The sequence below is a fragment of the Daphnia pulicaria genome, chromosome 1, assembly GCF_021234035.1.
Source record: "Daphnia pulicaria isolate SC F1-1A chromosome 1, SC_F0-13Bv2, whole genome shotgun sequence".
Lineage (NCBI taxonomy): Eukaryota > Metazoa > Arthropoda > Branchiopoda > Diplostraca > Daphniidae > Daphnia > Daphnia pulicaria.
In genome coordinates, this window is record NC_060913.1 from 34,209,274 (window position 1) to 34,234,558 (window position 25,285).

General features: G+C 40.7%; 6 protein-coding genes across 9 annotated transcripts in view; 3 read left to right on the forward strand and 3 right to left on the reverse strand.

Moving 5' to 3' along the window:
- The window catches only part of LOC124320546, a 467,022-nt gene that overhangs the window by 67,844 nt on the left and 373,893 nt on the right, over positions 1-25,285 (forward strand). The gene's annotated exons all lie outside the window — the stretch shown is intronic.
- On the forward strand, positions 44-2,923 carry LOC124320554 (glycoprotein-N-acetylgalactosamine 3-beta-galactosyltransferase 1-like). Of its 2 annotated transcripts, none has more exons than XM_046783382.1 (9): positions 44-239; positions 1,039-1,164; positions 1,309-1,460; positions 1,582-1,734; positions 1,817-1,955; positions 2,018-2,136; positions 2,209-2,313; positions 2,383-2,540; positions 2,612-2,923. In XM_046783382.1, the coding sequence occupies exons 2-9, from the start codon at positions 1,049-1,051 to the stop codon at positions 2,795-2,797; spliced, it is 1,128 nt and encodes a 375-aa protein (XP_046639338.1). In that variant the 5' UTR covers positions 44-239; positions 1,039-1,048; the 3' UTR covers positions 2,798-2,923. The 2 variants fall into 2 exon arrangements, with proteins under 2 accessions (XP_046639338.1, XP_046639339.1); XM_046783383.1 differs by lacking the exon at positions 44-239 and adding an exon at positions 342-629.
- LOC124320555 (twist-related protein 1-like) lies at positions 4,453-6,340 on the reverse strand. 2 transcript variants are annotated; one of them, XM_046783386.1, is made up of 3 exons: positions 5,790-6,340; positions 5,090-5,646; positions 4,453-5,021 (listed from the first exon to the last, which is right to left on the reverse strand). In XM_046783386.1, the coding sequence occupies exons 1-3, from the start codon at positions 5,869-5,871 to the stop codon at positions 4,713-4,715; spliced, it is 948 nt and encodes a 315-aa protein (XP_046639342.1). In that variant the 5' UTR covers positions 5,872-6,340; the 3' UTR covers positions 4,453-4,712. The 2 variants fall into 2 exon arrangements, with proteins under 2 accessions (XP_046639342.1, XP_046639341.1); XM_046783385.1 differs by having other exon boundaries at positions 5,090-5,679; positions 5,790-6,336.
- On the reverse strand, positions 15,408-20,438 carry LOC124320545 (major facilitator superfamily domain-containing protein 8-like). Its single transcript, XM_046783369.1, has 12 exons — positions 19,693-20,438; positions 17,948-18,119; positions 17,638-17,881; positions 17,462-17,575; positions 17,158-17,364; positions 16,892-17,018; positions 16,689-16,823; positions 16,491-16,606; positions 16,277-16,417; positions 16,083-16,184; positions 15,965-16,017; positions 15,408-15,890 (listed from the first exon to the last, which is right to left on the reverse strand). The coding sequence occupies exons 1-12, from the start codon at positions 19,716-19,718 to the stop codon at positions 15,675-15,677; spliced, it is 1,653 nt and encodes a 550-aa protein (XP_046639325.1). The 5' UTR covers positions 19,719-20,438; the 3' UTR covers positions 15,408-15,674.
- On the forward strand, positions 18,717-19,696 carry LOC124320562. The gene is made up of 4 exons (XM_046783394.1): positions 18,717-18,839; positions 18,942-19,016; positions 19,090-19,216; positions 19,309-19,696. The coding sequence occupies exons 1-4, from the start codon at positions 18,732-18,734 to the stop codon at positions 19,536-19,538; spliced, it is 540 nt and encodes a 179-aa protein (XP_046639350.1). The 5' UTR covers positions 18,717-18,731; the 3' UTR covers positions 19,539-19,696.
- Positions 21,066-23,821, reverse strand: LOC124320536 (putative sodium-dependent multivitamin transporter). Its single transcript, XM_046783357.1, has 10 exons — positions 23,396-23,821; positions 23,147-23,333; positions 23,033-23,067; positions 22,742-22,966; positions 22,434-22,646; positions 22,200-22,373; positions 21,992-22,138; positions 21,713-21,925; positions 21,221-21,637; positions 21,066-21,156 (listed from the first exon to the last, which is right to left on the reverse strand). Exons 1-10 carry the CDS (start codon positions 23,516-23,518, stop codon positions 21,091-21,093), a joined length of 1,800 nt encoding a protein of 599 aa, XP_046639313.1. The 5' UTR covers positions 23,519-23,821; the 3' UTR covers positions 21,066-21,090.

Below are 25,285 nucleotides of genomic sequence, written 5' to 3' on the forward strand. Positions count from 1 at the left end.
AAAAATGGCCGGGTCATATGTGTTTATCAAAGGCAGCGCAGTCGTCAAGTAGATAACGGCCAGTCGGCTTGAAAAATAAAGCTCAAGAAAATTTGGTCCAAGCCAGTTTATCTAGTCCCATGTGTTCCAATTGTCTCTCTAGTTGTTTAGCCACTTTTTTTTGTTGATTCCAACTAGTGGTTGACGTTGTATTTCTCTACCTAGTCCAAGCCCAGAGAGCCGACGTCTTTTTCTTCATTGTAAGTAGCTAACAAACGTATCTTGTACGTGCCTAGAACAAAATCTTTTAAAAACAATTTCAAAAGAATGGTATGATTTGTTTAAAGACTGGTGCAATGCAGTTGCTGGTCACAAGTTTGTGAGATCTTTTTCTTTGTTTAATTTAATCGACAAGTTTCTCAATTTCCCGCCCCCACCTCCTCTTACCCTCCTACCGGTTGATTCTTTCATCGGATTCCGCGTTACGTAGTGGACAATCAATTTTCAATAGGTGGCAATTGGTTTTTCTTAAGAAATCACATGGGTGTGTCCAGTATTAAAAGTTTTCATGCAGGATGGGTAAGGGTAAAGGAGGGTGGAACGTGATGGCGGACATGAATCGTATTACAATTGCCACAAGAGCTTTTTAGGTATTCGTGAAACGTATTGATTTTCTGTTTTCTACTGTGCTAGCTTTGCGTTTGTAACGATCGAAAACGTCATTCACCAAGTCGCCAATTGGGTACAATAGGTTAGCTCTGAGCTGACTGTGGTTCAAATAGCCCAACATGTCCAGCTTTGGAAACTAACAAGTGGCCGACAATTGTATTTGTTCGCAAACGAACAGGGTAGCAGGTGTTGATGCTTATACGCGTCGCTTAGGCAACCCCCTACCTTGGATATTATACATACATGCCCCCCACGTAACGTAACGTGAGACTATAGCTCGTATAATCGTTTCAATTGCTAATGTTTTCCAACTAAAATTTCTCTGCTTCTCTGGTGTGTGGTGGTTCTCATTTCTTTTTGGCTTTTTGTCTTTTATTCTCTCAACTTCAGTTTTGCCAGGATGCGGTCGTTAAGCCGTTCATCGGTGTTGACTCTGGCTGCGGGAATGACTTTCGGCTTTTGTCTGGCTTACATCTTCCATTCCATCCGCTTAAGTCATTCGCCATTCTCCCACTTGTAAGCTGCTTTGATTTCATTTCATCATTGGTCTCTTTGTTTTAACATATTCGCACACTAAAGTTAAATCAACTCTGCATGCTGCACTCAAATAATTCAACTTGACTAAAAAAATGAATTGGTGTGTCATCTCTATCTGGTTAGCTACAAAGCTCGTTATCCGGGAGATAACGGCGGGGACTCGCATGGCCACGGTCACGATCACGGCGATGTCCACAATGAGGAGGACATGGACAATCTCTCGGGCCCTGTCCACGATTTCGGATTGCATGACAGGCACGAAGACTCGCACGCCGGTTAGTCAACCATAACATTCGTGTTACTTAATTGTTTCCAGTTCATTTCAATTTCTAATTGCATCATTTGGCCTACAAAATGTCAAAATTGACTAAAATTAATTCATTGATTTGCCCACAGGTGGGGACGAAATCGCAAGAGAACTGAGCCAAAAAGTTCGCGTTTTATGTTGGGTCATGACGGGACCGAAGAACCACCAGAAAAAGGCGATTCACGTCAAACGGACGTGGGGCCAACGCTGCAACGAGCTCATTTTCATGAGTTCCGAAGAAGGTTCGTTGTCAATCTTTTATCTTTAGCTCAAATATTCGATTTCTTCACCGTTTAATCCCCCGGTGGATATTTCACACCACAGATAAGACGTTGCCGGCCGTTGCCTTGCCTGTTGGAGAAGGCCGTGAAAATCTCTGGGGTAAAACTCGAGAGGCGTACCGACACGTTTGGGAAAATTATCGAGATAAAGCTGATTGGTTCATGAAAGCTGACGACGACACGTAGACTTACAAAATTATTATTTTGATTTTTTCGTGGTATCAACTGTCATTTTCGATTCCAGTTATGTCGTGCTGGAGAATCTCCGTTACATGCTCTCGACCTACAATTCTTCGGAGCCGATAGCATTCGGCCACAAATTCAAACCTTTTGTCAAGCAAGGATATTTCAGCGGTGGTGCTGGTATGTCATTTTTTATTGAATTTCGATAATTCGAAATGAATTAATTTTTGGTTTTATTATTTTTCCATTTAGGATATGTCCTGAGCAAGGAAGCCACAAAAAGATTTGTCGAGGAAGGATTGTCAGACTCGTCAAAGTGTAGGGACGATCCTGGAGGTGCTGAGGACGTTGAAATGGGTAAACTTTCAATTATGATTATGCTAGTTGTTACAAAAGCAGTAATTATTTTGAATTGATTTACACCAGGCAAATGTTTGGCTAATCTAAACATCAAGGCTGGTGATAGTCGAGACTCGTATGGTAGAGGTCGATTTTTCCCATTCGTCCCCGAACATCATTTGATTCCGGGACATGTCACAAAAGACTTTTGGTTCTGGCAGTACATTTATTATCCAGTTAAAGAGGTAGTTAATTTGGACTTTTACTAATTCGATTATCTCTAAAAAAAAATTTCATTTTCGTTTATTTCAATTAGGGATTAGATTGCTGCTCTGACACGGCGGTATCTTTCCACTACGTTTCGCCCAACGAAATGTACGTGCTAGAGTATCTCATCTATCACCTGAAACCTTTCGGCATCCAAAACCAATTGCAAGGCACCGCAGCCCCGCCACCCGACCACGATTTGAAAGCAACTCCATGGGCGGGTCCATCGGATTGAAGTGAAAACAAAAACAAAACAAACACAAGTATCCTACCGAAATCCAAGTCAAATATTGTCTGTGAATTCTTAACTAGTTTTTGTATGAAGGCCAAAAAAAATATATTTATGAAATATTTCATTTAATTAATTCGAATTCGACATTTTGACTATTCGCTGATGGCACGTAGAATTACAGAAATTTAAAAAAAGGGCACCATTTTGAAAATTTTTGAAATTAAAAGGGAAATCTATATGTTGTTTAAAAAACAAATAACGCCGCCTATATTTGATTCTATCTTTTAGCGCTGAGTTTTATCTCTTAAGCCGTTTCTTCTTCTTCTTTTGATGTTTTGGATTTTTATTAAGAAAAAAATCAAAATGGCGATATCTGCAGAGGGAGAGATGGACTGTGGGCCCCTGAAGGGTGACCCTACAACCCCGACATTGAACTGACCTTTTGCTGATTGTTGCGATTTGATTAGAATTTGTTTGATTACTGATTAACCTTGCCCTCAATTCTTCAGCTCCGTTCTAATCAGCCCTACTTGCATTTTCCCAAATCTATACGAAAACCATTTTATTTTTAAATTTCCAATTTCAATTATAACTCTTGACAACTTCCCAGTTTACAAGTTGTTGTACGTGATGGGACTTAACCTTGATTGCCGCTCCAATCGCCTTGAGATCTTCACCATAGTTTGTCCAGTTTAGAAAATCAATTTGGATTATAGTTCGTCCTTCGACACAAACAGCCCAATAACACGGTAGGGTAGCGGAACTACTATTTTATTTTATTTTTTTCCGTTCTTTACCTCCCAAGTGAGGAGCTATAAAGGCCCCAAAAAGAAGAAAATGGGGTTTCGAGTGACTCATTTGGCGACGACTTTTGACCCGAGAGAGAGCGAACTGTGGTCGTTAACTAGTCCATCGCGGAACCGAGTTATACAACACCAGCAAGAGGGCGCCCGTCGACGGCCCACTGCAGCTTATAGAGATGGCCCCCCTCGCGTTGCCATGGAGTTTTTCGAAGATAGAAAAGGACCTATATAATTCCTTTTGGGCTGATGGCGTCCACAGGTTAAGAGTGCAGCTTACTCTGCAATGTTTTGTTGTCCAGAAAGAAACTTCCTACACTTTTAAGAGTCGGAAAAAACCATTAACGGAGATGGTGGGGGAGTTCAAAAAAACAATTCCTCTGAAGTTCCACTAATGTCTTATTGTCTTTTCTTTGTCATTCGATCCTGCTGCTGTGAGACTGTCGATCGGAATATTTCAGGTCCCATATACCAACTCGACCAAAAATGGAAAATGGATCAAATCAATTAAGAAACCAACCAAAATGGTAAAATCCTGACTAATATCAAATCCTGCCAAAAAGCAACTGATGTGTGTAGTATAGGCTATATACTGGTGGTGTGTCATTTGTCACTGTCTTTCTGTCATCAACACACCGGGTCTCTTCTTCTTCTTCTTCTTGGTCTCTCTCCTCCGAATCTCCCAGCTGTTGGCCCGTCTAGTTGGGCACAGAAGAGCAGCTGAGCTGTGATGAGGCCACTTCCTGTCCCCCCCTGGCCTCCCAATGTTATAACACTACCAAAAATTATTCCCTGTGCACCCAGCCAGCAGCAAACCCAGAAGAAAAAGAAACCAAACCAACTGGCTTTTATTTTTATTTTTCAGGTTCATTTTATTATTATTTTCTTTCAACTCTCCCATCGGAACAAAACAAAATATAAAAAGACACACATAGTATATACGATAACTCTCGAAGACAAAAAGAAACATGTACAACATTTTTTCGGATGATTTTTTGAGACTAAATATAACATTTTGGCACGGCTAGTGTTTCGATTTCATTTTAGCCTGGAATATTCGTATAGGAAAGACCAGCAGTTTGCACTGCCCAAATGATTTCAGCAATTGTTGATTAGTTTCAAGATGACAAGTCGGCCTGGCTGCTGTTCCAGGCTCCTTCCATCCGCCAGACGCTGAAGGCATAGCTCAAACATTCGTTGGCTAAAAACGAGGAATTGCCGCCCATGTTTCCACCACCGCCACTGCCGTTTCCGCTGGCCAGATTCATTTGGTTGTTATTGTTGTTGTTGTTATGATTGCCCGCCATCATTTGAGGAGGATCGGGAGAAGTGGCCGGGTAATCCGGCGACACCATCGACGGCCCGAGACCCGACGCAGGTAAAACGGATGTCGAATCGCCCATCGTTTCATCGTCCGTCCTCAAAACCTTTTTCAAAATTAAAAAAAATTCAAATTTCCCGCCTAAAATTTAAAAAATGAATAATTTAAACGCACCTGATATAAAAAGTCGATGTATCTGGCGGCTAATTTGAGCGTCTGGATTTTGGAAAGTTTATCGGACGGAAGGGTGGGTATGATTTTGCGGAGGGCCGAAAAGGCCTCGTTGAGACTTTGGGTCCGCTGGCGCTCTCTGACATTGGCCAGAACGCGCTGCGATTGGACGTCTTGGTGCTGCTGGAGGTGATTGAGCGGGAGCGGCGAAGCGTTGCTTCCGCCGGAACTCGACCCGTGATCCATCTGATGACTGCCGACCGACGACCGATGCCTCTGCTGTTGCTGCTGCTGGTGAATTCGCCTCTGTTTGCTGCTGGACGGCATCATCAACGACGACTCGTCTCTACCGTGCTGCTGTTGTTGCTGGACGCCACTGTCTCCGCTGTGCTCCGATCCGCCGGAATCGGAATCCAGCGAGTGTTCCGATCGCCGCTTGCGGCTGTTGTTATTATTCGTCGGATTGTGGTGATTGTGATGGTGATTGCTGGGAGGTGACAGGCTGTTTTCGTGATGCTGCAGGTGATGATGGACGTGACTGTCGCTGTACTCGTGATGGTCTGTATTGAATAATACCAAATCCGTTTCAAAGGCTGTATACAATTCAATAGTTTCGGAAAATTTTGGAAAACAAAAATTAGTTGAAATTGAATTAGTCTAAATTGTCAAGCCAAAAACATAAAATGGGAAACAACAAACTAACCGTAAAGAGGTAACATGTCGGAATGCTGTTGCTGTTGGTGAAGGAGTTGCTCTTCTTTGATGAAAGACGACAGAGTGTCCATTTGAGACACGTACAGGTGGAGATCAAATGATTCAGAATTTTCACAAATAATTAAAATAATAATTTCTTCACTGAATGTGTCGGATGAACTTGTAGTCGGAGTAGAGAAGACTGTATGCGACACTCACTCTATAAGTCGGCTAACTAAAATATGCATAGAGTTTGCTGCGACGCTAGTCCGTTTATATGCGGCCCTGGCAGCCAGTCAGCTAGGCGGAGCTTAAGAAAAAGAATAAAAAAGATCCAACAGACAAGAAGAAGAAGATGTAGGAGGAGCAAAATTTTTCTTCAGGAAAGATAGAGGGGGCTTTTGAAAGTCAAGGGAGCTGCTAGCTGCTGGTGCTGCACGGAGGTCGCGACCTCTTCTCTCCTCCCAAGTCTCCCCCCCCCTTCCCATCTTCTTTTGGAGAAACTGGGTCTCCTCCGAACATCTCGTATTACACGACTCATTAGACCATGGACGTTCCTCTCAGTCTCCCAAAAATCGTCTTTTTTCTAGAGAGTCTCACCATTTTGAAATTCAATTTCCATCCGTGCGCGTATAAAAATTCGACTTCCGAAAAACTGGTGGAATTGAGGCCACAGAGAAATGCGGATTGACCTGTAATAGATTCGATTACCACAACAACAGATCGGAATTATTAGAACGGGCGAGAAAAACTTAACAAACTCAACAAATTTTCAATTCATTTTTTCATTTCGTTCAGTTTCTTTAAAATAATCCGATCGCCACCGTCCAGCGAGTCGAGAATTTGTTTATTTATTTAGACATTTCATTTCGGCGAAGTCAAAACATCGAACTTCGTACTTTTGTGTGTATAAACTTGGTGAACTAATTCCAGATTTTCTAACCAACAAATAAAACAAAAAATAAAAAATAGGAACTAAAATTATTTTCGTCAAAGCAATAACAACACCATTGATGATTTTCTCTTATAAACATTTTCTAAAAAAATAAGGTTCTCGCTCGATGGAGGACGAACAAAAGGGTGTGTTGTTCTTCACAATTTGGTGGTTATAAACAAAAGCTCCCGGCGACTCATCCACCCGCCAAACAGAGCTAAGCTTTTTTATTTTTTGATTGCGTTTATTGTTTTAAGTCGGCCCCCGGGTTGTTATAAGCAAACGTCGTTCAAACAGAAAGAGAGCTAGAGGGACATCAGTATGTATACAGCGGCTGGGCTCTAGTGTGACAGCCTGAACTGAGCAATAGGACATCAGCTAGGAGCTAGGGGGGAGGGCGAAATGTTGATGCTAATGTCCTCCTTTTCTGACTGCCTTAATATGAAGAAAATGCTTGTCTTCTTTTTCCTTTTCGTTTTCTCCCCTGGCCGTGATGTTTGTTGTTTGTTGGGCGGTCGAGGCTAATGCGTCCAGCCATTGCCATTACCGACGCTCATCACCTACTCTTTAGCCCTCCCCACACACCGAAATCCTGAGCTGTTTGGTTCCATTTTTTCCCACAGATTTTGGCGAATTATTTTCTATTTTAAATTTCGCAATTTCCGATGGATTTTAAATTTCGCGCCAATTTTAGAACATGAAATCATCGTCGGATGTTGAATGAAAAAGTCAAACTGTTGAAAATGTCCATTCGCACAGTCGTTGTAGTGAGAACTGGAGGTCAGCTCATTGATCCGATGAGAACCGCAAAACATGCGATGATTTGTCATACAATCTTTTTTTAAAAAATATTTAAAAAAAAAAGTTTTAAATTGTCATTTCGCAGGGCGTCGTCGAATTAGTAGAAATTGTCACTTTTGGCGGTGACACCTTCTGACGAGCGAAAAATAAAAAAATAAAATAAAAAAATAAAAAAAAGGGTTCGAGACTTTCGATGGCCGCCTGTTAAGTGACGACTTCTATACTCCATCAAAAAACTAAGAAAAAAAGGAAAGAAAGAAGAGATGGCATCACAGTGGGATCTGCTGTCGGCCTGTGACATTGACCGCGGGAAGTTGATGATTAGCACCCGAGACCCATGTGCCATCTCAATTACATCTCAGGTAGTATATGGACAGAGGCTGCGAACTATATGGACAGCACCAAGAAGAAATAGAAGAAGAAGATATATCTTTATTATCAGCCTATATCAACTTGTTTGCGGCTTCGTTAGGGGTGGATCCGGCATTGCGCGAATGTCTATGGAGATGTGACGAACGGAACTGCCCTCCGCCATGGGAAAGATGCTCTCGGTTCGTCCACACACCAAGGCAGCAGCAGGGAGAGACTAGCCCAGCAGTGCGGTGTCCGTCTGATGTGCCCGTCACCTCACAGTTGAGCCGGCCGGTGGGGATCCCTAGAGGAGAGAGTGGGACCTTAGCGATGAAACCTACACGGAGAGGGCAGAGAGCTAGACGAGTCGGGTCATTCGAGGTCATTCTCACGCCCATTCTTTTACTAATGTAGACTACAACACCATGCACACATTGTGTGTGTATATATGGACCCAGGGATTTATCGAGTCCGCCTTTGTGTTCCTCTTCATTCAATCGGACATTTTTATGCAATGGGAAAGAACTCGATGAACCCGACGAATCGGAGGATTTTGAGAAAAGAAAAGGTTTGGTTCTCACAGGGAAATGTTGCTTATGTAATGGACTATATCTTATCTCTATCACTTCTAAAAAGGTACTTCTGCAATGGAGAACATGTCTGTGATGAATATTGATATCAAATATTAGTTTTTTTTTTCGAAATTGATAACAATATCTTGTAATTCACTCGAAAATAAAAATACCACAGGCAGTCTGGCAGTTGTTGTCTGTAGTTGGAGATCCTTATCAGAATAGAACTGTCTAACCTGTTGTGACACTTGTTGTTACTGAGCTGTACGTAATCTTGAAAAAACGTAAAAAAATATGGTCATTACGAGAAACTTACGGGATATTAAAAGAAATCTGTGATATAACTGCTATAGTAGGATCTACTCACTACTGGAATAACATTGGCACTTTTAGAAGTCCACAGTCATAACTTCTTGACAATCTCTCCTAAACCAAGTAAAACTTTACTGTGTCTTTTACTGCCAAAAACATTTATTTTTAAACCTAGCACTTATTTTATATACGTTCTGTCTCTCACACTGGATTACTACACTCATAACATGATAACTTCAGAGTTCGTAAGTTCGTAATCGTTAATTGTCAACAATAACACTGGCAATCGTTGCCAAATCCACTATCCCGATGTTAAAAATTAATCTTTAATTTTTTTTACTTATCAAAATTTCAGGTAAAAAAATAAATATCAAAACAAAAGAAAAAATAAACTTTAAGTGCACAATTACATTTATTTTCAATATTAATGGACTTGAAGCTCCGCGGTTTCAGACAGGTTTCGGACGGCACAACAACCGCGCGATTCAAATGCCTGAAATTTTGTCATGTCAAAGTATTTAAAGAAATTTTCTGGTGATTTCTGTAACCAGAGTCATTTATGTCCATAGTAAATGACTCTGCTGTAACGCACCACTGAAATCATCGAGCCAAAAAAAAAATAATTTCGCAAATAAATTTGTTTTTAAAAATTCCATTTGTATGTTATTGTTTCTCGACATAAAATAATCGTTCATCAACACATACAAATTGTTTCTCATATTTGCTTGACACAAATGCTAATACTATACGATGTTTTCTTTTTAAAAGCAATATCCCCTCAAATATCCCCGTCTTACGAATGCGGGGTGCTTATGGATAAAAATTTTGCAAATTTACCATAAATTCAACGAAATGTTATGCAACACTAAAACCTCGATAAAATGGAAAATATGAAATAATTATCGAATTTGATTTAGTATGGGCATACAAAATCAGCATCTCTATTTTTCCATACACACACTGTATATATACATGAATCGTGTTTACACTATGGAGATTTGTCTAAAGGTTGATAGGGGCGAAGTCAAAATTTGGTCGTTTTTTTGTTGTTTTTTTTTTAGAAAAAAAATAAAAAAACATAAAAAAAGCAACTGGTGCTGGTGGTGTGCTGCAATAAACTCGTCTTTTGACCGCCCAGCACTATACAGTTGGCCCATGCAGTACCGTATATACATACAAACTATAAACATCTTCTTTTATATTCCTTCCACTGCCTGTTGTTTCAGCTCAGCTGTTTCAAAAAAAGGCCAAAAAAAAGGAACAAAAACCAAAGGCGGTGGTGGTTTATACATACAAGGGGGCTAGCCCCTGGCTGCTGGTATTGCCATCCACCACACACAGGTCTTGCAATAGACCCTGTATGGAAAGAGCCTGACAATAGTGCAGCTGATGTGCACCACCACCAAGATGGAATAGGGCAATAAAAAGAACTTTGCCTTTGCACCCAGTCCAGTACGACAATAGTCCGTCCTTATCACAATGACCTGCCCTGAACTTGAAGCATATAAAGAGCCATATAGTAGAATCAACCATATCATTCACCAACAGCGCGGTGGCTCGCGCATGTGTATCCACGTCTCAATATATCAAAAAGGCTCTCCCTTTTTCGGTCATTTCATCTTTTATTTTCACAATCAAAAATAACAAAAAAAGACAACGTCTCCATTCTTCAATGTCTATACCGCAGCCGGTGTGTTTTTTTTTCTTTCCTTCTTTTTCTTCATTGGTTTCACGTGTGCCGAGAATATCAGATAGGAAACAAAAACTGATGATCTATTCAGTTTAAAATCACAAAGAGGTATATAGAGATACATACCTATATGTGCCTTATCTGGGTGAACAATGAAGGCACACGCGTATTCATATTCGAATTGAAATGGGCAACTTTCACTGGCTTTATTGTACAACTACCTATAGGCCTACAGCGCAAATAGATGTACGTATCAATGCAATATACACGATGGGCGATCTCGTCGCACGTGCTGTTGATAGCATTTATCTTTCTATACTCGCTGGAACACCCGTGCGCCGTGGTCAATCAATGCAATTGCTGAACGCTATCAGCTCTTTTATTGAAAATATTTGTCAACACCTGAAGACGAAACATTAACTATAGTTGTTGCTATTGAGAACTATGAGCTTTATTTTAAATTGGTTTGAAATCAACTTGTTGGATTTTCCGTGTTTTATTACGCGCCAAATTTGAAAAAATTACAGAAGCGCCACCTAACACAATTTTACGTCAAGTGATGAAATTCAACGATAAATGAACGACATTTTTTTATCAATCAATCATTGGTTATTTTATTTTCCATTTTTACCGAAATTATTATCCAAAAAAGTATTGTTGTAAAAATTTCTAATTTTTCATTTTTCCGTGTTTCAGTTTTTATAGTTTGTATGCAGTCGATTAAAAGGTGGGTGATTTTAGGTGCCACAACGTCTCCCATGCATGAAGCTTTACATTGTACAGTAGATTCCATTGTCGAGAAAAAGCAATATATCATCCTTTCACCTATGTATAGGCCTATCCTCCTGTATATATATAGCCTATTTGAAAAGGTTGACAAGTGCAGGGTGCTACTGCCGGGTGCGCAGCAGGTTTTATATACACCGTCTACCTGCTGATGGCCAAAAACATTCAAGAGATATACATCTATTATTACTCCCCTTGTATATTTAGAACCAAACCATCCCACCTTTTTTTAAAGAAGTCACCAATGAGGAGTAACCGTCTTCATGGCCAGTTATACACCGCCAAGAGGGAGGAGCTTAAAATGCACCTTGACGCACGGGGGAGAAAACAAATTTCCAACCAATGGTTTTTCGAAATGTGTTTCGATTTAAACTACAGCCAATCCTTTTTGCAGGCCTCGACAATATTTCACTTTTTATCGATGTGTTTTGCCTTTCTGGTCAACTTCAAAAGGTTCAAAGGAGCGCAGGTCAAAAGCTGAATGCTCTTCATTAGTTGGACGTCTCGGAAAAAACGAAAGGCTTGTGTATAGGCTATACGAAAAATATAAGAAATCTTCGCTAATGAATAAGAGCGCAGAGGAAATGTCACTTCCTTTTCCAGCAGGGATGAGACTCTTTCAGGAGCTCTTTGCTGCCCACGACGACCCGCAGCAGCGATTGACTTTTGAAAAGGTATCAATCTAAAACATGTGCCAAGATTTCCACCGACTAATATATAGAACGTCTCTAATCTAAATTGTCACTTTGATTCTAAATGCTGGTCATTATTATTTATAGTGCTGCCAAGTGCAATGCTCTCGGCATATTTCTATAAGCAATAACCCGCAAAGGTTAAACATGTGGGGAATATAAGCATTAAGCCTATTAATGGATATGTAACCCGACAAAAAATTAAATTTCTATTTAAAAAAAAAATTAATAAGCAAAATGAGATTTTATTCTGCATTCAAAATGAATTGTAGCTACCAAATTTTACAATAAAATAAGATAACTGCCTAAAAGAAATAATAGGTGGGTTCAATAATGGGATAGTATAGGCCTACATGTTTATATTTCCGTGTTTTCCCGCTATAAATATTCTGCGAGTCACCCGGCCATCCGGACGGACTTATATTGTTTCGCCGATATTCGATTTTATGGTGCCGGTTTTAAGTTATTGCCCAGCAACTTCCAGGTTCAACGAACTTTTCCTTGTAGCCTCCGCTACAAGTATTTTGGCAAGGAAATATTTATTATCACAAAGTAAACAGCAGCCACTAGAAATCTGCTCAAAAATAATTTTGAATTATGCCATTCTCTCTTCTGTCAAGTTATTCAGGATAAATAATAACAATAAAGTCTAAAAAATGAAGCACCAAAAGACAACCCTATTCAGTTTCACAAAGCGCATTTTTAAAATGAATAAAAAAATGCTATTACGTCTGTGCCCAGTACAAACCCGGAATGACCTTTTGGCTGTCAAAAATAAAACAAGTCTACATGTTTTTGCTGTGCGGGTGTAAAAGTTAATAAAAAGAAAAACTATGTCTAGAGATATTTTTCCACCCCTATACAACTTGACTTCCCCCCCTTTTTCTTCTTTTCTTCCGTCAGTGCTGTGTGCTCGCGCGACGCCCACGTGACATGGTCTCCGGAAGTAGGTACCGATTCCACAACCCCCCTCCTCTCCTCCTCTAACCCCAGCCTTATCCTACTTGTGTGCTGTGGTGGCACTGTATATAGCTATCCGTTTGAGCTCTGTCTATATATTGCTTTTCTCGCTGTTGTGCACAGCACTGTACCTTTTTTTGTACTTTAAAACAAAGTGAAATAGTATCCGTATCCATTCTACGAAATCAAAGCTTTTCTTTTTCTTTTTCTTCCTTTTGACTCTGCACTTGTTTCCTTTGTAAGTTCCGGGTGATGTTTAAAAAACCTGCTGCTTTTACATAGGGTCAATGTCCTTTGTATAGTCTAAATTTTTATTTCAATAAATCGATATAAAATTTAACGGGTATTATTTTGCCAATTTTTATATAGACAGTATTAGGCCTATTACATTAAAGAATCAATTTTGAGAGATTTTACTAAATTCCGCACTTCCGCTTGGGTGCAAATTTTGCATATGTGGAAGAAGAAGAAGATGATCACCGAGCGAAACGATTCGTAAAATATTACTTGGGGTGGAAAAAAGAAAAAAAATTACAAAATCCAAGTTCTTCCAATAACTAGTGACTTTTTCCTGCGCCGGAATGAGATTTTTGGGTTGTCTCATCCCCCCACTGCTTAGGGACAGTCTCATTAAGGTTGATGGATGTTCTCATCATCCGAGCTCTGTGTTGTGTGTGTACTTGCTCCGGCTCTCCGAAGGAAAAAGGCCGCCCGCTCATTTCGCCATAAAGTACATTTCCTGCTCCCTAGCTCTTCTTCTTCCACCCCGTGTGATGTCTTCTGAAACCCCCCTTAACTTCCACCCTCCCACACCAAATAGTTGTTCTTCGTTCATATACAGCAGTTTCGACTAGTCCTCTGACTCCTGTCTCATCATTCCTCTGCATATCCATCCAGTCAAAAAAGAAAATCTATATTACCCCCCGCTCTAACCGGAATTGCGTTTGTCGCGTGAATTGTCTTTTGTGGCTTCTTCTTCGTCTCTCCGCTTTTTTCTTTTTACGACGTACAGCAGCACAGCCACCTGCAACTCATTAACATTTGTTTGACTCCAACAACACTAGATGTCATCCCGATAAGATAGTGCCGATCGGCGGGCAATTTGAACGCACAGCTCCACTATAAATCTATTTGAATTAGACATAGACTGCGGCAGAATTTCATTTGTTTACCGGTTAACTGTTTATGGCGGATTTTGAATAAAATTAAAATGTTTACCTACTTGAAAATGTAGAATAAGAGAAATATTTTATTTTTAAAAAATTTTTTGAATAAGAATTAAGTTTTAGTTAGAAAATTTTTGGGTTTTAGTTAAATATTAATTAGAAATGGCCAGAAAAAGTTCATTTCCGTGTGAATATTTGGGAAAAAGGCATCAAACGTGGAAACGTTATCGAAAGTATAGAACTGCATGGTGGGTTCATGTGACACAGGTTGATGAATGCGTCTGAATGTGGACTGCTGTCTGTTTGCTGGTGACACCGTTGCACGGATCGCTGCTGATAACCGCCGCCGCCCATCCGACAAAGGCCAAAAGCGGAAAAAAAAGACAAAAAAGCCGCTTCATCTATATTCCACAGCAGATCATCATCCGGCTCTCTCCTATACCATTTTTTAAACCTTTTCTTCTTCTTCTTTGATATTCAACTTTGGCGCCGTGGTCAAATAATGCGCACACAAGTTAAAGGAGACCCACACAAGACCAAAAAAAATCCTATAACTAACGATACATATATTCTGCGAGCTATGCTCTCAGGTTCAGAGGTCGCGTGCTTCAGCATCCTCTTCTCCTCCCCCCCTCCACCCGCCATGTTCTTTTAACGAACTTGCGGCTTTTGGCTAACTGAGACTTTTGTCACTGGATGCTTTCGGCTAGCTCACACACAACTGTGTGTAGTTATACACCATGTTCTTCTTTCTTTCTTTCTCTCCCTTCGTCCTGATTATTTTGACTCTTCTTACAGATCTAAACTTCATTTTCCTGTCTTACTGTCAAACAGAAAGAAAATAATAAGACAACACCGATGAGCTCCTCCTCCTTCTGAACACAAAAAGGGAAAATATAAGAATAACGATTTTCTCTGTTGCGGCCGCTTATTGTAGGCCTATTCTCAAAATGTTTCCAAACGAGGATAGAAAAACGAACGAAAACCCTTTCCATGTTATAGTTCTAAATCTATTTTTTTTTGTCTGTACTAGTTTAGCTAGATACTGTCGTTGACCCGCGACTCTTTCGGTCTCGCTAGTGACTACTATTTCATTTTCATGGCGCGTCTCTTTGGCTCCTGCTTGCTCCTTGCTGCTGGTTCCGCTAGATCGTATTTCTAACCGGGGTCTGTATTACTATACACTGATGAAGCTACGCACTGCTGTAGTAGTATATATGTATAAGTTGGTTATTTGACGGTTCCAACTCGAGACGAATTCGGTTAATGGTAAAGTATTAAATTTAATGGATATACTAAGAAACTTTACTTATTTTTTGTTAAAGCCCAGTTGAATGACTAATGCCGATGAATAGATTTAAAAATTCAGTGTGATGTGATTTATTCCAATCAGAATTTGTTTTCATGCAGGAACGGGGGGGAACGCGCGAACTATATATATGTTTGCTATACCACTATAAACATCTTAAAAAAATTTAGTGACTTATATCGTCATCCTTATTTGGTCAGTTATGTAATATTAAACATCGCGTGAAATCGCGTTCATATACTTTTGGATGTATACATTTTAGGAAGGTAAATATTTGATCTATTTTTAGATAGATGGATATTTAAAATATTTCAGCGCGTTTTTAACGCAAGTCGAAATAAATTTTCCGGCTGCGGTGGGCCATCGGTATCAGGTGTTTGAAGAGGTACAAGTTGAGCACGATGACACCGCACAGAATGGCGATGATGCTCCCGAACGTCGCCCGCGGACCGAAGACCGTGTACACGTTCGTGAGATAGAGCGGACCTAGAATGCGGGCCAGCGAACCGCCGGCCTGATAAATGCCAGTCCAAGTGCCCTGCACAAAAAATATAGTAATAAAAATAAAAATTGACTTGATATTAAATTTTATTAAGGTTATATTTTATATACCTGCTGGCCGTCTGATGGAAGCAATTGTGTCATGGTGCTGGTGCTCATAGTCGCTGTTAAATGGAATTTTAAAAAAATTAATTTCAGCTGTCAAATTCAAATTTTAATTTTGTAGAACCTGTGAATGCGTAGCCGATGGCTATAAACATGAATCCAAAAATGAGCTGCTCGGCACGAATGGCCGGAGTATACAAACACCATTTTTGGTTGATAGGACATCCTAGCAATTGTTAAAAAAAAAAAAAAAAATTAAAAAAGAATGAAATTAAAATTTGGAAAATTAGCTGACGTGAAATAAATTCTTATAATTACCCAAGTGCGCAGTCGTCGAATTGGCGTCAAATGATTTCTCAGACTGCTGGACGTCTAGTGTAGTAAGATTGCCGACAAGAGTTTGGTTTACAGGTTGCTTAACGCTCGGCACTTTGACTCCGTGCATGAAGCCCGACCCGTCTGTCAAAACATCAAATCAAATTTATACCATTTCACATCACTGTAGAATTGAATTGCGCGCGCTTATTATTACTGTTGTGCGTCTGTTGCTGCATGAGTGGAAGGGGGCCGGGATAAGGCAATAAAACGACGTGACACAACAGCAACGGGATTAACCCGAACAGCACCAGAGTTTTCCTTTCGGTTATTCTATATATACAACATTTAAAGTTTTCAGTTGAAAATGTATAGTCTTGAGATTATTTATATTTCGGCTGTTTATTAGTCTGACCTTCTGGCCAGAGGACCGGATGCTGCGAACGATATGACAGTTAGAATGCAGCCGATAGAGAGCACAATGCCGACTTTTTTCACGGCTTCGTCGTCGGTGTAAGCCAATTGATCCATCGCGATCGGAGTCGCCAGCCTAATATTGAAAAAAACAAAACATTTAATTTTAAATCGATATGAAATGAATTAAAATGAACAACTGACGTCTCGATCATAATCAGAATGAAACCAGCCACCGAGAAATTAAAGATGCAAATTCCGACTCCGATTAAATCTCTCTTCCGTTCATCTACAGCGCTATAATTATCCGTGTTATGAAATCGTTTGAAACCTAAAACAGGATCAAATAATTAAGACCAACTGCAATTATTAATAAAATGAATTGATATTAATTTTTATTATTAATTATTAATTTTATTATTATTATAATGAATTAATATTAATAAAATGCTGATTGAGAAAATAATTGCCTTGATTATTGGTGCGCTGGGTCTTTTTCTGATTTTTCATTTTATTCCAATTGGCTTCCTTCTCGGCCATGTTGAACTCCTGGAAGATGCAGGGGAAGAAGAGGATGACCTGGACGAGAGTCAGCGAGGCGGCCAGCCATCCGGCGGCCGTGTACATGTTCCAGCGCAGGTTGTCCGTCCCCAGCGGAATGAGAGCCGACTGGACGGCTGATGATGGACACAAGTTCTGCCGGTTAACAAACTCAAACCCATCCGGAAGGAGATAATAGCTTATAAACGTCCAATAGCTTGAACGGTTGATCACCTGGTCCGACGATGAAGCCGATGGTGGACACCAGGGCGTTGATGGCTATGAAAGTGGTCCGCTCTTTGGCCGTCGTCGCCTTCGAAATGTAAGTGATGCACAGCGTCACCGATCCTATCAATAATCAAAATAATAAAATGAATTTTATTAAGGGTGGATGATTTATTTTAAAATACCTGCGGCGACTCCGACGATGAACCGGGCGAAAATCATCCAATATCTTCTGGGTTGTGGCAGATCTCCGAGGACGGCGTAGAGAACGAATCCGATCATGTTGAGCAGGCCGGTCGTCATGCAGAGCCAGCGGACCGATCCGAATTTGTTGCCCAGCCAGCCGACGAACGGTGACGACAGGAGCTGGCCCACTGGCTGGGCGGCAATGACCCAGCCCAAGACTCTTTTGTCGGATTCTTCGTCAATCTAAAATTTTTGTATAAATTAATTTAAAAAATAATGTTATGACATTAAATATTAAATGTAAGGTACCTGGAGTAAGTAAGGATAAGCTCCCGTAAGGACGATGGAAAAGCCCAGGGTGGAAATGAATCCCACAATGTTGATGATGACCAAACTGATTCGACGTCGAATCCTTTCGGGTCGAGTTTCGAAAATATCCGCTTCGTCAATCACGGAAGCTTCATCATTATCCTCTTCCTGCCTACATATTAATTTATTCAAATGAAACTGCGTTTAAATAATAAAAACAAGTGGAAAAAGTCAAGTTCCTTTTCCGGTTTCGTAACGAGCCAAGAGAATTGCGTCGTCTTCTCTTGTATATGAAATTAGATTGTTCATGATAATAACGAGCCTGGAATATCTCAAATTAAAATCAGGAAATAATTCTTGGTCCCCCCATCATCAAGGACACTTGACTGTAATGAAATCCAATCTGAGTGATTTCTAGATGGCCGTCAACGCTCAAAAATCGGCTCAGATTCAAGTTCGATGGATATAAAAAGCAAATTGCTGCCTTGATTACGAACAATGTGGACATTTCCATAATAATGATCCCTGGAGACGAACGCCCGCTTGCCTATCAACGTCGTCGTCCCAGCCGCATACATGCCCGTCTATTGCCAAGCCGGAGACTCGTATTTCGTTTTTTGGGCTTCTAAAATTCCATTTCTGTACACACACAACAGCACAGCCAATAAGTGTGTACACTGCGTTGTATAAACGCAAATGGAGAGTCTTTTGTGTGCGCCGATACCATACGACGCCCTCCGACGCTGCCGCCGGGCCAACAGTCCTTGAAAGGAGGACTATATAAATGCCGGCCCGTCATCCGTCAAATCAATTCGTCAAGAAACTTCAAAGTCTTCCTTCTTTAAAGCGCTCAATAATCCTAACCTCTCGCATCAGAATGAGTCCCAGATCGGTATCAAATAATTCTGCCACATTGTGTGATTCATTTCTGAGTGAAGATTCTAATCGACTAAAATTATTATTTTTTTAAATTTAATTCTTTTAAAAAATTCAGGAATTGTCATCTTCTGTCAAGTGGATTGGAATTGCCTGCATCTTGGTGCTGCAAGTGTGTCCGTCACTGCAAGCGGTAAATATTTAATTAATTCAATGCGATAATAAAATTCTAAATTTTTAAAATTTCTGCCAAATTTATTATTCAGTCGATCGTTGCGCCCGGCGCTCCTAGAAAAACCCTTTGCGACGCCCGGGCATTCCGCCTGGCCATCGTCAAGTACTGCACGTTTCAACGTCGAGACATCCACCCAGAGCCGGCCAGTCCCAGTCGATGTCAGTACACACAAAATTTAATTTTTCATCTTGTTCAAATTTGAACTTTTCAAACAAAGTGAACAAAAATTCAATTGTTTGCCTTTGGTTAGACTTTTACAACGTCAACGAAAACGAAAGTGGGACGGTCGTAAGCGATGGGGCGCCGCAGGGCGAACGGGAAGAGTACGGCAAGCTGGTTTTCACCCAGCTGGGCAAGGAAACCCTATTCTTCCCGGTCGAGGTCTTCTCGGCCAAAGTCAAGCGCCACCGCGAGTACAATCTCCACCAGAAATGTTGTCTCACCGGCTGCAACCCGGTCGATTTCACCGTCGTCTGCTGACAATTTCATTTGGATTCCCCCCTCCCCACTTGCTGGTCTTGTGTTGTCATTTGATATTCCTAATATTTCTGTTTACTTTTTAGTCACTCGAACGCGAATAGATTTTTTATTGTTTCCCTTTTTAAAATATTGAAAAATACAAAATAAAACTCACCACATGTAATTGTGTTTGCCCGTCATTATTCAAATGGACTGGATTTAAATAACTGGGCGTGTGAACGGCGGGAACTGTGTAACGTTGACGAGCAAAGAGCCACTAGCACTGGCCGAGATCTTCACCAGCTCGGTGACACACGATCGACAAGTTCAGCAAGTGGACACACTGACAAGTTGTTGACTGTCCCAGTCAGCAGCCAACTCGGACAAACGGTGTGGCCTTCGGATTTCGGTTTGTCCGCCACCACCACTGAGGGAGAGGGGACCGTTTTTGAAATGATTTCGTTCGTTGTCGTTGAGTGAGCCTGAATGCACGGTCACGGACGCCTGCTGGCCGACATTCATCGTCGACAGCCAGCCCCAGCACACAGCCCAGCACACAGAAAATAAGGCGAGACACAACAGCTCCGCCCATGCCCTCCCCGAATGACGTCACTTCTTTTATACAGGCCTGTAGGCGATGATGCCAACGAACCGAAACGCAACTTCAATCAAATGGGGTCGAGGGAATTCAGACCAGCAGCAACATACGTACGTACATTTATATAAACTCCTCCAGCATTCCGAAACAAACAATTGTGTACAAGATTGATCGGTTTCCTTCGTCCGTTTTTGCCACCAATCCAATTGCAACGGATGTGATTCTTTAAAGATTCGTTTTCTCCGGCTGATGGCCTGAAAGTCTCGAGTTTCAACTTGAGAGAAAACGGAGCTGGACCACTGGGCCAGCAGCGAAATAAAAAGAAATACAGAGACAACCGGTAAAAGTAGGTCAAACGCCAGTGCAAATACTGGGCTTGATGGGTTTCAATGATTCGTCACGAACACGGGGAATTGACTCATAACTCGTTTGAATGTGCAGAAATAAACGAGATACAACGATGCATAAACGTGTAATAAACATCGAACTAGAGATGACGGTTAACATATAACGACGTATACATCAACATGAGCATGCATAATCAATTGAATCGACCATTAAAATAATGCCAACAAACATATTGAACAGACTTTGAATTTGATAGACACGTAGTCGGAAGCACGGCGGTTTTTTTAGTTGCTTGTACCCTCCATTGATATGTGAATTACACAAGGCTGGACTGAAACAAAAGCCACTGTTCTTTTTTCCTTTTCTTAACAAGCTTTTTTGAGATTATACAACATTCAATTTCCATTGAATACATAAAAGTCTCATCTAAATAACATAGATATTTTACTATTGCACTTGACTACACAAGATTCAACTATTTAAGTTGTGTAGCTTGTGCGTTAACATAAACAAATCAACATGATTTTATTGAATTATTTCTAATAATCGACTAAATGGATTTTCTGAGATTTCATCCAGAGATTTATTTTTGGTTTAATTTCTTTACCCCCGGACATCTTCAATTCTTCAGATACTTTCCAAGGTTTGTTCTTGACGATTTTTTCCCTCGCAGTTCTCATTCCGAGGTGTCAACTAAAATTAAAACGCAAAATTTAGTAAAATTTAGAATAAAATGGTAGAATTTTTGTTGTTTTACCAATAAAATCGGATCTGGTAGGTGACGAGCGGTGCGGAAACATTGCGGGAACATGGGGCTGAGTAATTCTTCGTTGATCTTTTTGCTGGATGTGTTGCGACTTTGCTGGTAAGCGTTGGCGATCCGGCTGACGACCTGGGCGACGAGAATCGTCACGAGAAATCCCAAAGGTGCGTACCACATGTACGAAATGCGATACAGTGGAAAGTAGTCATCTTCCGTTGGCGTTGGCAATGTCGGCAGAGGAGAAGTAGAAACGGTTGAAAGCAACTGGTCGCTCGAGGAATAGTCGGTGGCATTCAGGAACGAAGAGCACCCATCGTTTCTCAGCGGAAGACGAGGAATCGGAGGCTTCGGACCGCCGAAACCAACCCACAAACTAAATACTAGGCCGGAGATCAATCCCGTCAGAGCACCCTGAAGGATTAAAAAATATTTGAATTATTTATAGTTGTCAAATAAATTCCGGAGCTGAAATTGTGTGAGAAATACCTTTTGTTCGACGACGGTGGAAAACATTCCCACGGTGAATAAAGCGAGTAGCGGTCCACCCACAACGCCGAAAATAGTCAACGAGGCTTGCAGGACACCGCCCAGATATTCGGCGACGAAGGCGATGGCAATGCTAATGGCACCGTATAACAAGGCCACAAGCTGGGTAATCCAAGTCAAGCGAGAGTCGGATGTCTTCTTGAAACAACATGGCTAATTTGGAAAGAAAAACAAACAAAATTAGTACATTTGATTTCATTGGATATGAAAGCAACTTACGACAAGAAAATCTTGAACGGTAACGGCAGCCAATGAATTTAGAGCAGAGCTGACTGTACTCAGAGAGCCGCTAAAGATGCCCGCTATGAACAATCCGGCTACTCCGGGCAGATGCCCCATCGTATCCACGACGAAATAGGGTAACAACTGAAATTCAAATTTCAATATTGGTGCTGATAAATACAACAAATTATTTTTTAAAAATCACTTGATCGGGGGAGCGGATGCGTTTCTCCAGCAGAGGGTCGCAATTGGCGTAGTGCGAGTACATAGAAATGCCGGCGTACGATGTTGTCAAACTTAGGGCGGTCAAAATTGGCCAGTTCAACCACAACGATCTTTGAGCTTTACGCAAACTGTTGACAGTCAATAGCCGCTGGACCTGAATCAGAGAATTGAGTATATTAACAACGATACTAACGTTGATAAAAGGAAAGATCACCTGTGTTTGATTGACGGCGTAGAGTGAAACAAAGGTGAAGATGCCACCGATCAACTGCGTCCAGAGCGTGTGCCGAACTGACGGATCGACCCGAAGGTCGTTGAACTGAATCCGACCACCTTCGTTGGCGATTTCCCAGACTTTATCCATTCCGCCGGCATCGATTGTTCCTTTAATACCAACGCAAATCACCGAAGCGAACATCAAAACTGACTTGAAAAAATTAGAAAACGAAAATATCGTTAAACACTTTCGGCAGAAGCGCGTTTTAAAATGTGTCAAAGATGAAAAGAAAAAAGATTCAATACTTGAAAAACATCCGTGATGAGAACGGCTTTCATTCCGCCAATGGTGGAGTAAAAAGTGCAAACCACTCCAACAGCTATTATGGAGGCAATTTTGTTCAATCCGGTTACTGCATTCAGGGCAATGGCAGGTGCATATAAAACTATGCCAATGTAGAGTACCATCTGAGTTACAAATGCAACGCTAGCAACCAATCGTGTTGCGACTCCGAACCTCAACTCTAGGTACTAATGTTAGAAATTTTGTATGAAGATCTTTTGAAAATTTTCATCTGCAGTAATTATATCTACTACCTTGTACACACTTGCGTTTTGCAGCTTGTAAAAAACTGAAGCAGCGATCATGGGTTATAAATTCAAAATTTAGTTCTTTTTTTTTCTGTTAATAACTCAAACTTCAAAATATACCTGGTAAATAAAAATATGCTGCCAAAGGTGTACCGATTATGTAAGCCAGATTGATCACAACAAACTGAGTGCCATACACATAATTTTCTGACGAAACTCCTAGTAAGGTAATCGACGACATGAAACTAGCCATCAAAGAAAATGCAACTGGTATAAAAGACATGTTTCTGTCAGCCAGTAAATATTCCTGATAATAGAAGAAAATGAAATCATATATTTTAAGATGATATTCTGTACACATCAACATACCTTAGTTGTTCTTTGCTTTCCTCCAGAAAATCGATAATAGACTCCAATAGATGCTGAGATGAGAAGCAGTGTAGACAAAATGACGTAGTCAACAACATCCAATCCATGGTAACTTTCCGTCATTTTGAAATCAGAGTAGGCCAATGATACAATAGTTTTAATGTAAAAAGGAATTAACCAAAATATCAAACCCGGTTTATAACATAATCGAATACTAGATTGAATCCGAATTGAACTCGAGAGTTGAGACTAACAAATTCAATGCGAACACTAGCAGACGAATGACAGTCTGAGAAGGAGAGACTGGTGTGGTGTGGTGTTTAAAATATGTTTTGTACATTAGAGCAGATGACTACGTAGCTCACTAATTTTTTCCTCAAACAGCGCCTCCGTGGCTGATGTTCACAACCAATAATGAAAGGAAATTGAATAGTAAAAGAGCTAGTTTTGTAATTAGCATTTGTATGCGGGACAACTAAAAATTAAAACAAACTGGAATCCAATTTTTGGTGTTCGTTTTATTTGTAGTGATTTAACGAGAAAGACGTAATTTCAATTTTCTAAAATGAATTTTCGAAGTTGCGTCTATATTTTCTATCGTAGAATATGATCGTGTCTTCGTGTAATAGGACATAAAAAAAATAATGAAGCATAAGGTCAATGACTCAATAGATAGGATTCATACCACACCTTAAAAATGAATTACGTGATTGTATTCTTAATTCAACCTCCGATTTAATAATAATAATTAAAAAAAAAACAATTGTTTGATTTTAAGAATGGAACAACAATGGCATGTCTCTGATTTAACAAGCAGTCCACCATTCAAGTGGCCTAACCCACTTCCACCTTTTCATTTTTGTGGGGGTTGTTTCTAAAAAAAGAATCAAAGGGACACGAAAGATCCAGAATAGGGCCAAGATGTCTCTCCATACTCCTGATAGGGCTGTTCGACATATTTTTAAACAATGTTACCATCGCGGCAACGCAGCATTTGAGTCAAGATAATGTCTGCTACAGTACAATTGTCCGTGGATTTGTCTGCCCAACGAAGGTCAGATGACGCCAGACAAAGTCAGACAAAATCTGACGTCATGTGACCTACGTCAATTGGTCACACCTTTGGTTGGGATGTTATTATTTTTTTAAATTATTATTTTGTATTTGTTACGCGCACTTTCCAATTAGATCAAGTGTCGCGCCAGACGAGATAAATCTAAAGGCAGGATGTACAGTCAGTCAACAAAAGAAATCATTTACAGTTATTTGGCATTATTCACATAGTACACACGCGAGAACAGATAGGTCCTGAGTCACGACTTGAAATCAACCAGAGAGGAAGAACACTTCACGTTGTCGGGTAAAGAATTTCGAATTCTAGGTCCTGCTGCCGAGAAGGCTCGATCACCGTAACGAGCACAACGAGCCAGGGGCATTTCTAGAGCAAGGGCATCTTCTTGACGCCAACGTAGACCTGGGCGGCTCTGAATTCGTTTACTTAATTGGTCGACCAAGTATGAAGGGGCTAATCCGTTAAAGGTTCGAAACACAATGGTAGAGATCTTAGCAACGATTTCCTCACGGATGGGTAGCCAGTATAGTTGCTTGAGGAGAGGACGAGGATCGTCTCGCCTGCCAGCAGCACAAATCAGACGAGCGGCAGCGTTTTGGACCGATTGCAAACAATCCAACAGTTTTTCAGGTAAACCAGAAAAAAAGGGAGTTAGCGTAGTCCAGGCAGGATATTACGAGAGAATTCACCAGGCACTTTGTCGACGTAAAGTCAAGAGATCGACGAAATCTTGAGATTCTCCATAGATGGTACCGTGCGCTCCTGCATACCGCACGAACATGTGAAGCTAGGGTGAGTTGGAAATCAATGGTCAAGCC

What these genes read in the sequence shown, in the direction of transcription:
- LOC124320554 (XM_046783382.1), top strand. Translation starts at nt 1,049, where the DNA reads ATGCGGTCGTTAAGCCGTTCATCGGTGTTGACTCTGGCTGCGGGAATG. An exon ending in TTTCATGAGTTCCGAAGAAG is followed by an intron (nt 1,735 to 1,816) that starts GTTCGTTGTCAA and finishes TTCACACCACAG; the next exon opens with ATAAGACGTTGCCGGCCGTT. An exon ending in ATATTTCAGCGGTGGTGCTG is followed by an intron (nt 2,137 to 2,208) that starts GTATGTCATTTT and finishes TTTTCCATTTAG; the next exon opens with GATATGTCCTGAGCAAGGAA.
- LOC124320555 (XM_046783385.1), bottom strand. Translation starts at nt 5,871, where the DNA reads ATGGACACTCTGTCGTCTTTCATCAAAGAAGAGCAACTCCTTCACCAA. An exon ending in CGACATGTTACCTCTTTACG is followed by an intron (nt 5,680 to 5,789) that starts GTTAGTTTGTTG and finishes AATTGTATACAG; the next exon opens with CCTTTGAAACGGATTTGGTA. An exon ending in ACATCGACTTTTTATATCAG is followed by an intron (nt 5,022 to 5,089) that starts GTGCGTTTAAAT and finishes ATTTTGAAAAAG; the next exon opens with GTTTTGAGGACGGACGATGA.
- LOC124320562 (XM_046783394.1), top strand. Translation starts at nt 18,732, where the DNA reads ATGCCGGCCCGTCATCCGTCAAATCAATTCGTCAAGAAACTTCAAAGT. An exon ending in TCAGAATGAGTCCCAGATCG is followed by an intron (nt 18,840 to 18,941) that starts GTATCAAATAAT and finishes TAAAAAATTCAG; the next exon opens with GAATTGTCATCTTCTGTCAA. An exon ending in TGTGTCCGTCACTGCAAGCG is followed by an intron (nt 19,017 to 19,089) that starts GTAAATATTTAA and finishes TTTATTATTCAG; the next exon opens with TCGATCGTTGCGCCCGGCGC.
- LOC124320545 (XM_046783369.1), bottom strand. Translation starts at nt 19,718, where the DNA reads ATGACGGGCAAACACAATTACATGTG. An exon ending in CATCGTCGGAGTCGCCGCAG is followed by an intron (nt 17,576 to 17,637) that starts GTATTTTAAAAT and finishes GATTATTGATAG; the next exon opens with GATCGGTGACGCTGTGCATC. An exon ending in TTCGACGACTGCGCACTTGG is followed by an intron (nt 16,185 to 16,276) that starts GTAATTATAAGA and finishes AACAATTGCTAG; the next exon opens with GATGTCCTATCAACCAAAAA.
- LOC124320536 (XM_046783357.1), bottom strand. Translation starts at nt 23,518, where the DNA reads ATGACGGAAAGTTACCATGGATTGGATGTTGTTGACTACGTCATTTTG. An exon ending in GAAAGCAAAGAACAACTAAG is followed by an intron (nt 23,334 to 23,395) that starts GTATGTTGATGT and finishes TTCTATTATCAG; the next exon opens with GAATATTTACTGGCTGACAG. An exon ending in CCGTTCAAGATTTTCTTGTC is followed by an intron (nt 21,926 to 21,991) that starts GTAAGTTGCTTT and finishes TTTCCAAATTAG; the next exon opens with CCATGTTGTTTCAAGAAGAC.